Raw genomic sequence first — 16,293 nt, 5'->3', positions numbered from 1 at the left:
GACCCGGGACCCCTGCCTGGGAACTGAGTCTCTTCCCATCTCTTGTATGTGGCCCAGGAAAGATGTTGGGACTCCAGGTCACGCCAGCTCTGCCTGGGGGTAGCACAGGGGATTCCCCACTTCCCCCACTGCTGTCTGGATCATCACCTCCAGGCACAGCCAACATTGCAGAATGCACAGCACCTCCCACGAGCACTGTCCTCCTGCCAACAAGGAGCACCAGAGGCAGGACTATGCTCAGGCCCCCTGAACACTCTGCATTCTGAGGCCCTCCGTGCAGGGAGCCCCAAGCACTCAACTAGCCGTGCCTCTACTGCTGACTCTTCTGCTCCCCAGTTACCTGTGTCCACGGGTGTCCTATCAACTAAGTCTAGAGTGTACTCAGCTCTTGCCCACATTCTGGTTTCTCTTTCACATTCAATCGCCTCCCCAAGGCTCTGAGTTGGTTTCTGGCAAGAAGGGAACCCATGCCACTGTGACATAGGAAAAAATTTTGGGGGGTAGGCTTCAGGACTCCTCCCAGAATATCGTTGAGGGGCAAAAGGATATTATTAGGCAATTTTAAATAAGGCCTGAGCCATTGAATATCTACTAGAAGATTTGGAAATCATTAAGGGTATGGAGGCAGTCAACACGAAATTGAATGTGAGGTGTTAAATCTAATTCCTGCTGCAATTTTAAACCCAAATAGGTCAAGGGATCTTGTCACTGGACTTTTATCAGGAGTTACTTGCAAGCCAAGGTTAAGAAAGCCTTTAGAAAGTTCCACAAAACAATTTTGTAGATCTGGCCTGTCCTGAGCCACCAACAAAATATCATTAGGGTGTAGGGGAATTGTATAAAAGCAATCTTTGAGATCAATGATCATTTTAGCCACCTAAAAACAATTCCTTGTCAAACACATTTGGTAAAGGCTATTTACGCTGTACATGGCCAAGTGCAAGTGTGCACTATTTATAGTTTGAAGCAGAAAATGTTCCTTATGTGACCACAATTGCAATCATTACATGAAAATTCTTATAAAAACATGAATCTTCTTAAACAATCTCCAACTCTCTGCCAGTTAATCTCATTAATGGTTCCCTCCTTGGGGAACCAAGGATATAATTCTTCCCCATGATCAAAAAATGCCTTTAAATCTTTCCTTTTAACGCGAGTTCCTTGTGTCTTGAGGGCTTCTTAAACCTGAGATGAGCAATTCCTGTGACGATGATACCTGTGCCATGGCCAGTCACTTACCTTGCGCCGTCTTCACTGCTCAGCGTTGACCGAAACTGATGTCTTGGGTGGGTAGCTCCGAGCCGGTCACACAATCACTTGGATCCAAGTTTTCCTGGAAGACAGCGTTCCTCAGCCTCGCTGGCTCCCGGGCCCCATGTTGGGCGCCATTTGTCCCATCCAGCGGGACGTCGACTAGGGCCAAGAACCTAGAGGGAGGAATGAAAGGGACAGGAGACACGAAGAAGGCAGCAAGACAAGCGTCCTGATTAAGCCGCAGATTTTATTTTTCACACAGGGGTTTATATGCCTCTTCAGGAGAGGCAGGAGGGGGTGGGGTATAGGAACTGCTTGGGGTAGGGAGTCGGGTAGTAGGATGTTTGCTCGGGGTAGAGGCCAGGTGGTAGGATGTTTGCAAGCAGGCACGTGTTGCTACGTGACGTAATCCCAAGATGCAGGCGCGTTCTTACACTAAGAATTCAGGGCGTGGGAGAATGTCCCCGACCCTGGGGTGGGCAGCATCTCAGTGCTTGTTCTTGGTTGCCTCCCTTGCTGCAGCAATCAATGGGATGAGGCAGGAGAGGGGCTTGGCAACCTCGAGGAACGGATGCTGCAGGAGCTCTTTAGCTGAGCCTCTCTTTTCCACATCCATCTCGAGACAGCGGTTTAAAAAGTCCCGGAAGATAGGCGACACCTTCTCTGGGTTCTGAAGTTTTGGAGTGCCACTGGTGGCAATGAGGCCCAAGGCCCTCAGAGGGTTTTCATTGAAGTATGGGGGCTCTCCTTCCATCATTTCAATAGCCACGATGCCCAGGGACCAGATGTCAACCTCGGGTCCATAGGGCTTTCGTGTTACCACCTCGGGTGCCATCCAATATGGCGTTCCCACCATGGTGCTCCTTTTGCTCTGTTCTGGAGTTATCTGTGCACAGAATCCAAAATCGGTTAATTTGACAGAGCCATCCATTCCCAACAGTATATTGTCGCTCTTGATGTCTCTGTGAATGACTTGATTCGAATGTAGGAACTCTAGGGCCTGCAGACACTCACGGCACACAGCGGCAATCTGTCCTTCATCCATACAGATTTCTGTCACCACATCTGACAAGGGACCTCCAGCCAAGTATTCCATGACAACCCATAGCTCATCTCCTACAAGGTAATTGTCCAAGTAGTTTGCAATATTTGGGTTCTTGTTTTCCCTCATGACCAGGATCTCATTAATAATCAGCCCTTTCTCCGGATGCTGCTGCAGATTCATCTGCTTAATGGCCACCTCCTGTCCTGTGGCTACATCCATGGCGGTGTACACAGTTCCCAAAGCACCGTGTCCAATCTTCTCAAAGCGCGTATACTTCTTCTTAGGATCACCCACACTCACTATGCTCCGTAATTTCTCTAAGATCTCCTCATCAGACATGTTGGGTTTCTTCTGCTGCTTCTCAATATGCCGGGTCAATGGATCTGGTGGAGTGGTGGTATTCTCAGTAGGTGAAGTGGGAGATGTAGCCACGTCCCGAGTTGGAGTGATAGGAAGTGGTTCAATCACAGTCGGTGTATCTATAGACGTTGTGTGCTCTGGATGTGGAGCAATCACTGGAGAAGAGGCATCGTCATCATCATGTTCATCTTCTAAAACTAGAGGCCCCGCAGGGGTCTCAGACACAGTCTTCACATTCATTTGAGCTGAAAGGCATAAATAGGAAGACTGTGACCAGTCCAGATGGGAAAAATCAAGCAAGACCATAGCAGCAAAGTAAAAGGCAGTAACTGGGGCATGGTGGCTCATGCTGTAATCCTAGCTACTCAGGAGGCTGAGATGTGCCTTGTCTGTATTTTTGCGTGTGTGTCTGTGTGTGTTTCTGTGTCTGTACCTGGCTATGTGTCTGTCCTCCTCCTAAGACATTTTGTACTCTGCACTGAATGGGATGTGAATCTCAGTGACAGAGGTGGTTTGAACTTTTCCAGAGATCTCTGAGATCTCTCTAGTTCATTCTGGGCCTGCACCTGGGCTTGATTCTGTTATGAATTCTCTGTCCACATCACTAAATCTTGTCATGCAAGTGTATTTCTGTTGGCTGCCACTGGATGGATTGTTGCTCTGATGTTTGGTGGAATAAGACTGGCTATTGGGGGTCTGGCGGGGCATCTTTCTTCCCCGGTCAGCTGAGAGAGATCAAGGGATTTGGCTAGTTGTTTTCCATTGTGTGATTTCTTTTTTCTGAAGCCCTGTTTCCCATGTGAGCATGATGTAGAAAAGTGTATTGTAGTGAGGGTAGCGGCCAGCTGGTCCGCTGGCAGCTGTAAGCACTGCCCTCCGACTTGAGGTATCTCTGTGGGGCGGCTCCCTCTCCAGGTAAGTTAGGGCATGGCAGGACTGTGCAAGGGCTGGCATATCCAGCAGAAGAGGGGCAGTACTGAACCCCTGGGCATGCAGTACCCACTTTGGGCTTAGCGTGCCCAAAGGCCACCCTTGTGCCGCTGCCCCCAGCACTTCGGATGAGCCATGACCCCCACCTGCATCCCCTCCTGTCATTTCCCTTCCTGGCTGTCTGCATGGGACTCACTCAGTTCCTCAGAAGCGTCCTGTACCAGCTCCAAATCTTTGGGCCTGTGCTGGCGCGGCCAGTGTTCCCCTGTGGCCTCCAGGATGTCGTCACTAAGCTTCTCCTGCTTGGTCACCTGCATCCAAATAGCAGAGAAATCATCAGGTGCAGTGTCCAGTGTGTGTGTGTGTGTCTTCCCTCAAGTCAGTGTCCAAGGATCCTCTGGAAGCCTTGCAGTGCACAACAGAGGACTCCCCCATGAGGATGGGCCTTGCCCACCCTCCTCAGTAGTGTGCCATCTGAGCACCTGTCAGCCTGAACCCCTTTATTTCTTTTGCCTCTGGGCTAAGGAATCAAGTGTGCATTTCAAGAGGACTCATCAGACACACTCATGGAAACTCAAGAGAGGGAGGAGGCCCAGATCCAGGGCCCCAGTTCCTCCTACCAGCCGGCCTGCTGTGCTCTGGAGGAGGTAGTGGTAGAGGATACAACCTGGATCCTTGTCTCCCTTTCCTGAGGCTCTGAGCTGAGCAGAAAGGAAGACACAGCTTCCCAACTGTTGGTAAAGATGGCTAGTGTCATTGTAGCTTGGAGAGGACTGGCAGGGTGGAGTGGTATGGACTCTTGATGAGGAAGCATGAGGCAGCAGAGTTGAGCCAGGACTCCTGCTCACTTGAGCACTTGGTAGAGGCAAGGGGCTTCTCCTAAGCTGGGCCAGTTGACTTGGAAACAGATTGTGCTGTTTCCATGTCGTCAGCAGCCAGACTCCTGCCCTCCTGACTAGTTGTGAGGCCACCAGGTGGATTCTGGTAGGTTGGCCACGCAGGATTTCTTTGTGCAGCCTACTAGCCCTGCTCCCTCCCTGTGTGTGAGAGACAGCCAGTTGTCTAAGGGAAATGGACTAGATTGCCTGGGAAGGCCCTGTTCCCGACTCCAGGCTCTAGATAGCTCTTCCTCTCAGGAAAGTGAAGAAGGTCAGGTGTGGACTGTGCCTTAGGCAGCCAAGGACTTCCTGTGCTTTATCCCTTGTTCTTGTTTCAGGACTCCTCAGGGTCCCAAGTGTGCTCTTATTCTTGCCTGGTGAGGGAGCATCATTCCTCCCTCCTCCCTGTCAGCAGGGGCCCTAGACACTGTCCAATGCCTCCAGCATAGCATGGCGGGTTTCTTACTGTGCACTCCAAGTCATCTGTCTTGTGGAAGGAAGGGTAAGGACATGGAGAAGGGCCCAGGGCTGTGCACTGGCTTGTGGGAGACATCACATCAGCGGAATGCCCCTGTGCCCCACTCAGCAGGATGCCTCTGTGCACATTTCCTGTGTGCTCAGGCAGGCTCACCTTGATGACACAGGAGTCTCCCCCATGCCTCTGGGTAACTAGTCTGTGTGGGGAGCCGCTGCTTCCCACTCCTAAGGCCCAGCTCTGGCTGCTGGCTGTGCTGGGCTCAGGTGTGCTGCAGGCCAAAGAAGAGGCTGGGCTGCTGCATGTCACGTGTCTGCGTGCAGTCCCTGAAGATGGCAGGGAGGCACAGGCCCCGATCTGCAGAAACAACCACATCAGGACAGGGGTGGAAACCCGACGGGTGCCCGAGACTGGAAGGATGTCTGGGACCTTCCAAACAGTGTGTACATGCATGCGTGCGTGTCTGTCTGTGTGGGTGAATGTGCCCACACGGGTTTGTGTAGGCGAGCAGCTTGCACTTTCAGGTCTCCTTACATGTACCTCTAGTTGGCCAGGTAGGACTGGAGTGGAGATGCGGGGTGTCGCCTGTTCCTGGTGTGGACAGGATTCTCCCCGGAGGCTGGCGTGTGGTTGGGTTGGGGCCTGGCCAGGGCAGTGTGCACTGGTGTGTGAGGGCCCTTCGGCTGTGTCCCAATTGCTGCTTCCTGTGCTGGGGCCAGGCTGGGCCTGGTCCTGATATGAGCACTGAGAGCCGGCACTGAAAAGGAAGTGAGTGCTGTGGGCAAGGGGATTCAGAGAAGGACTGGCTTGCTGGAGGGAATTCCCCCACACCATCCCAGACCCTGCTCCCCACGACCCTGCTTGCCTGCTGCTCCCTTGTAGGATCCTTCCAATCCCCATTTCCCGAAGGTCCCCCCACCCCCCTTTGGGTTGGAGGGATGGATGCAGAGACAAGCAAGGGGAGCACAGCGAGTCCCAGAGAGCTGCTGCCTCTGAGCCCAGCAAGGACAAGTCAGCGTCTGCCTCTGGGGCTCCCCAGTCCCTGCCCAGCATCTTGCTGGCTCCTGCAAATGATATGTCGGGAGCAAGAGTGGAAACAAACTGTACTTTGATTTGCGTCAGATAATTGCTTGATTGTCTTATTGTTTTTTGGCCTTCTCCTGTTCAATTGATCTGAGATTTACCATATGAATGTAACCCTCAACAGCTCCCTGATTAACGATCTGGATGTAACACCTGGGAGGGCCCTGGTCTCGGGAGGGGATAAAAACTTTGTGTTAAGAATAAACGAGGCGGCAGTTTTTGTTTGGGCTGCAGACCTCCTGGACCCGATGTGTTTGTCTCTCTTCTAATTTTTCCAGTCCCTGCCCCTTATTTCAGGAACCCCAATTTGCTGCCGGGAGGCCCCGGCATCTGGCGCCTGAACAGGGACTTTGCTTTGCCTGGGGTTGGCTCAAAACTGCAGTTTTCAGATCAGTGAGTCCTACGAACGGCCATGTATCTCCAATAGAGCAACAAGGTGGTAGACACAGGCTCCTGCCCCCACAGCCCATGCACTTACTTCTTGCTGCCTGAGAGCTTGTGTCTGGGTAGGCTGGGATTGCTACTCTGCTTGCGGGGCTCTAGTGCACAGGAGAGCTCGTAGCTAAGACAAGGCATGGTGCTGAGGTCAGCAAGTGCCCTGTTCATGCCACTGCCATAGTTGGCCTGGACTTGAGAGCCTGCTGGCCACCCCCTCCTGAGTCCCTCCAAGGAGTTTGTTGGCTCCCCTGCACCCAGGTGCACACCTCAGCCTCTCCAGCACCCACTCCAGAGCCAGCCCTTGTCCTTGAGCAGTGTCTGCCAACCCACCTGGCCTCTTCACTGAGCCGCTCCAGGCCCCTGAACCAGGCAAGAAAAGTGGCATCCACTTGGATGTTATAGTAGCTGCAACTGTGTTGTAGCAGCTTCAACTGCTGGATGATTGCATCTTCCTGGTGAGGGAGAGCACAAGGGCAGTGCTAGGGCTAGGGGGGTTTGGGCTGGCCACAGTGGGTTGGGCCCCTCCAGAGCAGAGCTGTGCTCTCCACCCTCCCTGTCTTGTCTGTTCAGCTGCCGCTCACCTTAAGCAATTTCATCATCCTTGTTCTTTCCTAGAAGACAGAAGGGAATGAATGCAGTTCGAAAGGGGCCCCTGTCCATTTTGGACCTGGGCTCAGGGCCTCCTGTAGCCTGGGCATCCCACGTGCACACACATGAGTAGGACGAACTTTTGGCGGAGGCTGGGGAACAGGGTGAATGACCTTTCCGGGTACAGGGCTTGCTTGTTTTAGGAAAGCCTGGCTTCAGTTGTGTCCCAGGGTCTCCTATGGAGGGACTTGAAGTCCCAGCTGGGCTCTGTGCATACACACAGCTCAGTGGTTAGGCAGGCCCTGGAAGCCCCTGGTCAGAGGGGGAGAGGACTGAGCTCAGAGCATGGCCTTGGGTTGCCAGGAATGCCAGAGCTCAGAGTCTGGGAGCACTTCGAGTTGCGGCTCAAGGATCCCAGCGAGGCCCTGGCTACTCACATCGTGGCCGTCCTCATAGGCACTGTGAAGCATTATGAGGTCCGTTAGAAATATGCCCAAGTAAGGAACAACGCCCTTGGTCTGCACCTGTAGTATTGGGTGTGTGATGGTCAAGATCCAGGGCCCAGTCCTTCACCATCCCCGAAGGCTTCTCGGCCAGCCCTCAGCCCCACAGGGTCTCCCAGAGCATAGTGTCCTGGGGGCACTGGCGACATGGTCTGTGCAGAGCACATTCCCCATTGCTGCCACTCCAAACTGCCCCTCCACCCCTCGACAAAATCTCCCCTGCCCTACAGGCAGAATTCAAATATTACAGGCCCATCCCTGCCTACCAACCCCGCCTGCAGACTCTGCCAAGCCCTGGTTCAGCTGAGTCCAGTTCCCCCTTCCACACTGCCAGCTAGCTCAGCGAGGTGAGCGTGTTCAAGCCTGCAAATCACCCCTCTACCTGGGTACCCTTTGGACTGAGGTCAAAGGGGCACAGAGGAAGGTTAGGCTGTATGTCTTCTCTCTCAGGCAAAGTGGCCCAGATCCCAGTCACTCACCATAGTTTGCAACCACTTGGGACTTCCTTTGAGGCGCTTCTCCTTGGTGGTAAACTTGCAGGTCTCCTGCCAGAATTGAGCAGAATTGTTGCGTGTGTGAGATTTTCCCTTTCATTGTCTTTGTCTTGGGAGTGTCATGGTTTGTGGGCTGTACCCCAGCTCCTACCAACTGGCAGGTGAAATCTAGCTTAGGCTCTGTTCTTGCCCCCCCGAGTGCTGTGGCATTTCCCTGGGGGGCGTGGCTTCCTCTGTCTGCTTCCTAATCTGGAGAATGTCCCTATGTCTGTGGGGAGACTCAGCTTCTCCTGCCTGCTGGTTGCCAGCAAAGATGTTGTGCCGATTGACATGAAGGGCCAGGGACTTCTCAGAACTCTGCCTATTCATTTCTTGTCCCCTCTGGGCAACTCCAAACCCAGTCTTGGTGGTGTGGCCTGTGTGCTATGTGTCTCTGAGGAGTAGGAGAAAACTGAAGTCCTGGGAAGGAGGAGGAGGACGAGGAGGAGGAGGAGGAGGAGGAGGAGGATTAGGAGGAGGAGGAGGAGGAAGAAGAGGTGGTGAGAGCGGCAATGGCCTGTCGAGTGCCCTGAAATTCAGCCAAGGAAGTGAGCAGGAGACTGATCAGAGTCCAGTCAGGGAGCTTTGCTCTGTGTATGAGGAGGTGGGAATATGCAATATCAGACTCCTTCCTGCTGACCTCAAAGTCCTGGCTTTCCTCAGCTGAATAGGGTAGGTTTCCAGAGAAGTGGGAAAACTTCCTTTGTCTGCTGACCCTGTCCTCAAGGCCCAGGTAGGAAAGTCTGCCTCTGTGCAGCTTGGAGAGCAGATTCCTTGGGCCCAGGTCAGTTTCTATGAGTGTTGTATGGAAGGGGTTGTTCTCTGGGAGGCAGTGGCAAGAGTGTCATGAAAGATGACAGGGTGGTGGCTTAGTTTCCTCAAGTCATTTCTAGTTACAGAACTCGGCGACTGTGCGTGGGCCTTGACACTGGCACTTTGAGGCTACTGTTTTGCCATTTGAGCTACAACTCCATTTCCCATTTTGGAGGTCCATCTTTCTGATTTGACTGCCAGGCTAGTTGTGACCAGCCATCCTCACTTGTCCTCTCTCTGTTCTTAGGGAGATAGTGGTGGTTGTCCAGGAGTATTTCTCAGGTCCTTCACAGCTGCAGCTGTGTGCTAGGTACCTCTCAGCTGTGATGTGAGCATGAGCAGCATCTGTGTAGATGAGCTGAGAGCCACACAGTGGCTCCAGATGGACACAGTGGGTCTGGATGTGTGCAACCAAGCCCAGTGAGTCCTCCATGCTCTTGAATCCTCAGAAGCCCCACAGGAAGCAGGGTAGAGCTGTCCTCTTGTGGACAGTGCCTCTAAACCATTGGGCTGGAGTCAGTGGGAGGCATCTGGAGAGTGGGGTACATGGTTTGGGGAGAGGCAGCCATTTTCCCTTGGGCTTATAGCACATGTGGTCCCAAGCCTAATGCTAGAGCTCTGGGTAATTGGGAGTCCCCCAAACAGACAATCCTGTGCATGCCTGGACCCCATTGGGCTCCTAGCAACATCCCGTCCCCAGAGGCCTCCTAGGCCTCCACATGTCCTGACCTGCATGAATGCCTCACACATTCCTCTTTGGCCTTCCTCTCCAACGAGAAGCCCAAGTGATGTTGAACAAAGCCTTTCAGGACAGTACTGATTCCTGCGTGAGCCCCTCCCCTCGGGCCTCTGGCCTGTGGCTTCTCCTCTTAGTCTCCTACCTTCACCAGCAGGTCTCTGCTCTTGCTGTAGTTGTTTTCATGCGAAGTGATGGCTTCCAGCTTGTGGAATGTTACCAGGGAAATCCTGCAGGGAGGCCAGAGAGAAGGTGAGAATTGAGAGTGTGTAGACGCCATTTTGTGGAGGATCAAGCCTCCCCCGTCTCCACAAATGATTTCGCTGAACCCCAATGACCCATGGTGCAAGAGCAGGTTCTTCTTGCTGGCAGAGTGCTACATTTTCTACTTCTACTGGACACAGTGGTGTGTGTGTGTGTGTGTGTGTGTGTGTGTGTGTTTCGAGGAAGACAGACATGAGCTTCCAGAGGCCTGAGCAGGATTGCCTAAGTTGGGGTTAGCCAGGAGTGCGCCATCCAAAGTCCATAGCCTGAATGTTTGGGGCTGGAGCACAGTGAGTTTGATGCCTGCTTCTCCTTTGTGGTAGGGGCTCACCTGGAGACCAGCCTCCATGTGTTGTGGAGTCGGAAGATGGCTGCACTCTGCAGCGCAGAGATGATGGCATGGAGGGAGGAGAAGTTCCTCAGGATTCGGCAACCCTGAAGATGAAGATTGTGTGAGTGTTTCTTGGCACTGCTGCCACCTCTGGTCCTGGACAGGAGAGGGTTGCTGGGAATGGCAGGGCTTGGAGAGGGCCCTAGGCCTACCCAGTCAGGATTTGGGCTCCCACAGGAGCTGAGAGCAGGACAGTGCAAAGAATAGGCAGTGAGTGAGCTGGGGATGGCTGGCCCTGGAAGCATGTGCTAGGCAGGGAGGGACTGGGCTCCACAGAGAGCTTTGAGCTCAATTCCCAGATGCCCGGGAGAGAAATGGCAAGTGCCAGCACATGGTGTAGCATACCGCGGCCACCTCAATCCAAAACTCGACTCGGCGAGCCCTGTCTGGGGCTTCCATGCTGTGGTCGCCCAGGCAGGTGGTGATCACGCAGGACGCCACGTTGTTAAATTGGGTGACTATGGCCCGGATGGTGGGGGCCAAGTTTTCATTGCCCTTCTTGTGCCTCTGGGACCAGATGCAGCCCCGGCAGTTGTTGGGCTCTGCCTTCTCCAACAGTGCCTGGGGAAGAGGGCCAGGGCCACCAGGCTTGGTCACAAACCACAGCGGCATCCCTGTCCCCCACACAAGAAGATTGAGCTCAGAACAGGGAGCAGGCCCCCCACCCTGTGGGAGTACCTGGATGTGCTGTGCCATCCCCCAGCACACCTAAGCCCTCAGGGACTGCCAGGATACAAGGGTGGGAGAGGGAGGGCCGTGGTATGCCAGATATTCTCAGTCCTTCCTGAAGCATGCTTGGCCAGGCAGGACCTTGCTTGGGCCCTGTCCTAGCTAGCGCACGTCTGTCTCTGGCATAAGTGCTGGCATAGGACCCACCCCAAACTATGGCCAGCCCCTTAGGCTGCGTGGCAACACATCAGGTGCCCTTCATGTCAGGGGTGTGCGTTCTAAGTGCTGGGGCTGCTCTGCCGCTCCTCACAGAAGAGGGTGACCCAAAGTCCTGGCTGCCTGACTTTCTGCCCCCGAGCTTGATTGTGCAAAGTTCCTGGGAGTGGAGTGGGGTGTCATGTCGTCTTGAGAGATTGCACTTGAGGAATGGCTAGATATGGTAGGGCTCAAGCTGGGGCAAGAACGCACGGGTGCCGGGGCAAGGAAACAGGGTGGCATTGGGGATGGGAAGCCCGCCTCCACTACTTCCAGCCCAGCCCAGCCCCTCACCACATCCATTGCCGTGAGCTGCTTTGACACACGGTGAGGAAGGGCAGCCAAGGCAGGAGGCAACTCTTGGCTGCGCCCACCCTGTCTGGTGGCACTAGGAGGATGGCAAGCTTCTTGGGCAGGAAGTGATGTGTCCTTCGGCTCAGATTCCCCAGAAGCAGAGGGGGCCTTGTCCATCACCACGGCCAGGGTGGAAGAGGCCTGCAGGTGAGGAAGGCTGGCAGCTGCCCTCTCTTCCCTGGGCATCAGAGCCACGTTGGCAGGAGGCTCTGGCTCAGTCCCAGGAGCCAGTGTGCCCTGCGCACTCAGAGGCAGAGCCAAGGTGTGTGGTGTCTCCACGGCCGCCGTGGAGACTGCTGCCTCCTCAGCCTGGAGCAACACAGCGGAGAGGCGAGAGATCTCCATCTCCGCAGGGGATGCCCGTGAGTCCTGGAGAAGGAGCACCGGGGGCAAGCTGCAACTCGACTCCCCGTCATCCCTGCATTCTGCTGTGTCCCCTGGCCTGAGCTCCAAAGCCCTGGTGGAGCCTGGCTCCATGGCAGCACTCCATGATGTGGATTTGGAGGCTGGCGCTCGCCAGAGATAGAGCACCCCAAAGAGTGCTGCTCCCACACAGAGGGCCAGAGCCGGTGTCTGGGCCAGAGATAGCATAGCAGCCAAGGGCAGAATGACATGTGGCTGCTCATCGGAGGCTGTTTCTCCAGAAGTGAGAGGTGGAGCCGAGCTGACAGGTGGCTCCGTGGCAGCCCTGGAGGCGGCTGCTCCATCAGCACTGAGCATCACTCGCAAGCTGGCAGAGGCCTGTGCTGGTGCCACAGGTGCTGTAGCTCTCACAACACAGAGCCCCACCGTCGGTGCTACAACAAGAAAGAGCACGACCCAGGGTGCTCCTAGCAGGTAGAAGAAGATGCTGACGGTCACAAAGACCTCCAGGTCTGCACTGGAGGCTGGTCCTCGGGGGTCGGGGACCGGGGCCCCGGTAGAAGCCAGCTTCTTGTCAGTACCCCAGTCTGATGCTCCCTGAGCCCCGTGCTCCGCAGCCACGGAGGCAGATGGGACGGATGTGGCCCAGGAGCCCAAGGCTCTCACTGCACGGAGCAACAGAGTCAGAAGTCCTAGAAGTGAAAGCACCGCAGTGGGTCCTCCTAAGAGCAACAGCAGCAGAGCTGGCATGAGAAACACTAGCAGCCCTGCACCGATGGCTAGTCGTCTGGGGCTGAGACCTGGAGCCCAGCTGGCACCTGGCTCCCGCTCAGCACTCCAGGCAGCTGCTCCAGCAGCACCACCCCCCGAAGCTCTGCTGGAGTGTGGCTCTGGTTGGACACAAGAGCCTAGTGCTGTCCTGGCACAGAGCAGCAGAGTCAGTGCTCCCAGCAGCGAGAGCAGCCCAGCTGGGGCTCCCACGGCACAGAGCAGCAGGGCCAAGCTCAGAAGCCACTGCAGCTTAGCACAGAACGCTGCTTGTTCAAGACCTGGAAGCACAGCCAAGGGGTCTACTGGCTCTTCCTCAGCAATGGCGTCTGCTTCTTCTTCCTGGCTGCTGAGCAGAGGAGGAGGAAAGCTGGAGCATGGCTCCATCTCCCCACCTGGCACTGGCTCTCCTGCCCCAGTTGGCTCTGGAGCCAAGGGCCAAGAGGGCTCCAGCTCAGCACTGGGCAGCGCAGCTCCCTTGGCACAGGGTGCCAAAGCCAAAGTGGGAGCTGGAGGCACTTGAGCACTGGCTGCTCTTGCCCCTTCAGGACTGGGCAGCAGAGCTGGCCCGGCACATGGCCCTTCCTCTTGACAGGATGGTTTTGCTCCCGCAGGCCTGCAGGCCATCTTGCAGGTTGAAGTGGCCTCTGCTTGGGCTCCTGCTGGTGCTCCTCCCACTGGGCTGGGGCACGCATTCCCTGGTGGCCGGGAGTCCAGATCCCAAGATGGTATGACATCGGCCAGCGGGGCTGCTGCTGGAGCTGCAGGACAGGACGACACAAGAGCTTCTCCGTGCCTGCTTGCTTGGGACTCTTGGAGAAGCGCCACAACCCCCTCCTCCCTGAGCTTTGCCCGCCTGGGAACTTCCACCTAGCCTATTGCTCAAGCAGCCAGCACCCACGCTAGGCTTCAGGCTTCTCTTGCTCCCAGCCCATGGCTACTTCCGGGGTCTCCACCAGCCAGTGGTGCCCTGCGACCTCCACCCCTTCCCAGGCTGTGGGTCAGTCCCAGGCTATGCACCCGCAGCCTCGGTCTGGCTGGGCTCCCGGATCCCCAACTGTGCGATGATGTGGGAGACCCGGCGCTCCAGGTCAGAGCCACACATGTAGAGCCTCAGGTGTGCGCGCAGGCGCTGCAGGCAGGCATGCTGCGATGGTGCCAAGAAGTCCTGCGGGTGGTAGTCCAGCCAGGTGCTCAGGAGGCAGGAGATGGCCCTGGAGGCGAATGGGTGGGAAGCAGAGTGTGAATGAAGGCCAGCCCCTCCCGGGGTCATCCTCACACCCCTGTGATGTTGGCTGCCCTTTCAGAGAGCAGCACATCCCAACAGGGGCACCTTTGAGCTGTGCCACCGCTGGCCAGCCAACCTAAGCTAGGCCGGCAGAGGAACTCCAAGGAGGGATCCAAGACCAAATGCTGGGAGCAGTTCTGGCCCCTTCTGCTCTTTCCAGTGCCTTCCTCCTCTCCCCCCTGGGCCACTCTCTCCATGCTAGACTCCAAGATGGCTTGCTATCCGGCCTGATATGTAGAGGGGTGTGACACACATCCTCAGGCGCTCTGCTGCCTCATTTCCTAGCATGCTCACCAGGGCTGTCTGCCTTCCAGAATACCCTTGAGCATGGCGCTGAGCTCTCCCTCACACCCCTAGCAGCATGTCAGGCCCACTGACCAAGCAAAGATGTGTCTTGGCCTTTTGTGGAGCTCATGGTGAGCTGAGCAAACCTGCTTGGTAAGGTGTGTGGGGAGCATGCCTTCTCCTGGGGCTCAGCCGTTGACCCAGCCTCTAGTGGTCCTCATATGAGTAGCCCTTGCCTGGGGTTTTCCCTCTGCTGCCGAGGATGCCCAGATCCCATGACTCCCTTGATAATCATAGGTGTTCAGAGCTCCTGATTGGTCCATGTCTCACTCACAGCCCCAACTCCAACACACACACACAGAGGAGTGTGCGCGAGTGCGCCTACGCGCACGCGCAGACCTTCACACTCGAAATCAAGCACACACTGGCAACCATGCAGACACACATAAAGATGAGCACGAGAGTAACACACATACACACAAACACACACCCATGGATTTTTCTCCAATGTGGAGCATGCCCTAGCTGGAGATCTCATCCCACTCACTCACTTGTAGAGCTTGTTTCGAGGGATGACATCCTCGCTGGAATTCGGGAGGATGTCAGTCTGTCCAGAGGAGCCCATGGGGGCTTCCAAAGTCCTGAACCTGTTGAGGATTTGAAGCATCACTGGCTAGCCCAGGTCAGCCAGTCCATGTCTGCCCTTCTTGTACCACCAAGCACACTGCCTGCATATTGGCCCTCCATGAGCACTACTTCCCATTGGTGCCATGCAGGAGGACAGTAGCCCCTGGGTGATGAGCTTAGGAGTACAGGTGCCTTGGCACTTGCCCCAGCCAGCCCTGCTCTGTCTCTATCTAGGTGGACGAGGTCATGCAGAGAAAACGGGTTGCCTTCTTGTGGAAGAGAGAGAGTGCTTTGTTTGAGGCCTCAGAGATACACAGCCCGAGAGAAGAGCCTGCAGGCCTAGACAGGACAGTGCAGCATGTGTGCCTGTGCCAGGGTAGCCGAGGACTTCCCTGCTTTGCTCCCCAGGCAGTGGCAAGTGCCAAAGAGGAAGTCTGTGTGAGCAGCCCACGTTGCAGGCTCCACTGCCAAGGCTTCCACTGCAGCTCAGGAATCCTGTGCTGTTGGAATTGGCACTCACCTTGTAAACAGCAGGTCCAGGACCTGAAGGGTGTCTGCACACCTTCTGTAGCTGTTGAAGAAGGTGTGGATGAAGGTGGAGTTGTCCAGTAGCTGGGCAAGCACCAGGTGGTCCACCTGCTCCTGCAGTGTGCCTGCCGCGGGAAACTCTGACCCGCAGGCATCGGGCGTGCCTGGGGACAAGTCCCCTTCAGTCTGGAGGAGAACCACACAGGGACAGTTCAAGTGCCATGTGCAACACTACAGGAACAGTCATGGACACACACAAATAACTGCAAACATTTGACCACTCACAGCAACACACACAGGGACACTCACAGGGACACCCCCCCCCGCACACACCCCTGCCCCCCCTCCACACACGCGGGAAGGAAAAGTGGTGATGCACAGGGAGATGAGGGTGGAAGGTGTCCTAGCCGTTTCCTGCCCTGGTCTGTCCCATGTTACCCTAGAATTCCTCCGGAAAAGTCTCCAGAGGCGTCGGTGGCGGAGGCCAGGGCGCACAAAGCATGGACACAGGCGCCCCAGGAACCCTCTCCGCCCATCACTCAGGCCTGAGCCTCGACCAGTTTGCCAGCAACAACTAAACATCTTTGCAATGGACACGATCCACACAAGTGCACTCTCCGAGGCTTGTGTGGACTGTGAATTCCTGGGAGGACCCCGGGGTTCTGAGTCCTCTGAGCCATTGTGATGTCACCTCTGCACAGCTCTTCCCTTGAGCCCTTGATTATGACCCAAGCTTTGCAAGGTGCCCTGTTCAGGCCTTTTTCTGCCTTGCCCAGGCCGACCACTGGCCATTGTGACCCAAAGCCCCTGGACCAGTGGCCCCTCATAGAGCTAGGTCAGAGGCTCTGGCTGAAGGAGATCTATC

General features: G+C 55.6%; 2 protein-coding genes and 1 long non-coding RNA gene across 3 annotated transcripts in view; all 3 read right to left on the bottom strand.

Moving 5' to 3' along the window:
• LOC150065233 (uncharacterized) overlaps window positions 1-16,293 on the bottom strand; it is a 256,479-nt gene that overhangs the window by 910 nt on the left and 239,276 nt on the right. The window contains exon 2 of the long non-coding RNA XR_016534934.1: window positions 1,240-1,427. This is a non-coding gene — a long non-coding RNA (uncharacterized LOC150065233). The remainder of the gene's footprint in view (window positions 1-1,239; window positions 1,428-16,293) is intronic.
• Window positions 1,488-5,791, bottom strand: LOC150065246 (serine/threonine-protein kinase PAK 1-like). The gene is made up of 4 exons (XM_090329793.1): window positions 5,483-5,791; window positions 5,099-5,299; window positions 3,786-3,900; window positions 1,488-2,904 (listed from the first exon to the last, which is right to left on the bottom strand). The coding sequence occupies exons 1-4, from the start codon at window positions 5,774-5,776 to the stop codon at window positions 1,742-1,744; spliced, it is 1,773 nt and encodes a 590-aa protein (XP_090185919.1). The 5' UTR covers window positions 5,777-5,791; the 3' UTR covers window positions 1,488-1,741.
• Window positions 7,030-16,108, bottom strand: LOC150065245 (uncharacterized). The gene is made up of 11 exons (XM_090329036.1): window positions 16,043-16,108; window positions 15,421-15,614; window positions 14,825-14,920; window positions 13,721-13,914; window positions 11,510-13,461; window positions 10,637-10,852; window positions 10,232-10,335; window positions 9,782-9,866; window positions 8,034-8,099; window positions 7,489-7,575; window positions 7,030-7,074 (listed from the first exon to the last, which is right to left on the bottom strand). The coding sequence occupies exons 1-11, from the start codon at window positions 16,106-16,108 to the stop codon at window positions 7,030-7,032; spliced, it is 3,105 nt and encodes a 1,034-aa protein (XP_090185162.1).

Source organism: Megascapheus bottae, chromosome 3, assembly GCF_031878675.1.
Source record: "Megascapheus bottae isolate mThoBot1 chromosome 3, mThoBot2.hap1, whole genome shotgun sequence".
NCBI lineage: Eukaryota > Metazoa > Chordata > Mammalia > Rodentia > Geomyidae > Megascapheus > Megascapheus bottae.
The sequence above is the reverse complement of the archived record's forward strand: the minus strand, read 5'-3'. Positions and strand labels throughout refer to the sequence as shown.

Bases quoted from the DNA above. Each gene is read 5' to 3' on its own strand.
- LOC150065246 (XM_090329793.1), bottom strand. From the start codon at position 5,776: ATGGTGTGGGGGAATTCCCTCCAGCAAGCCAGTCCTTCTCTGAATCCC. The intron at 3,901-5,098 runs GTGAGCCTGCCT...ATTTGGATGCAG, and splicing joins GAGACTCCTGTGTCATCAAG to GTGACCAAGCAGGAGAAGCT. The intron at 2,905-3,785 runs GTGAGTCCCATG...TATGCCTTTCAG, and splicing joins GGACGCTTCTGAGGAACTGA to CTCAAATGAATGTGAAGACT.
- LOC150065245 (XM_090329036.1), bottom strand. From the start codon at position 16,108: ATGGCTCAGAGGACTCAGAACCCCGGGGTCCTCCCAGGAATTCACAGT. The intron at 15,615-16,042 runs GTGCACTTGTGT...GTTCTCCTCCAG, and splicing joins GTCCACACAAGCCTCGGAGA to ACTGAAGGGGACTTGTCCCC. The intron at 7,075-7,488 runs GTGAGTAGCCAG...TCTGTCTTCTAG, and splicing joins CCTATGAGGACGGCCACGAT to GAAAGAACAAGGATGATGAA.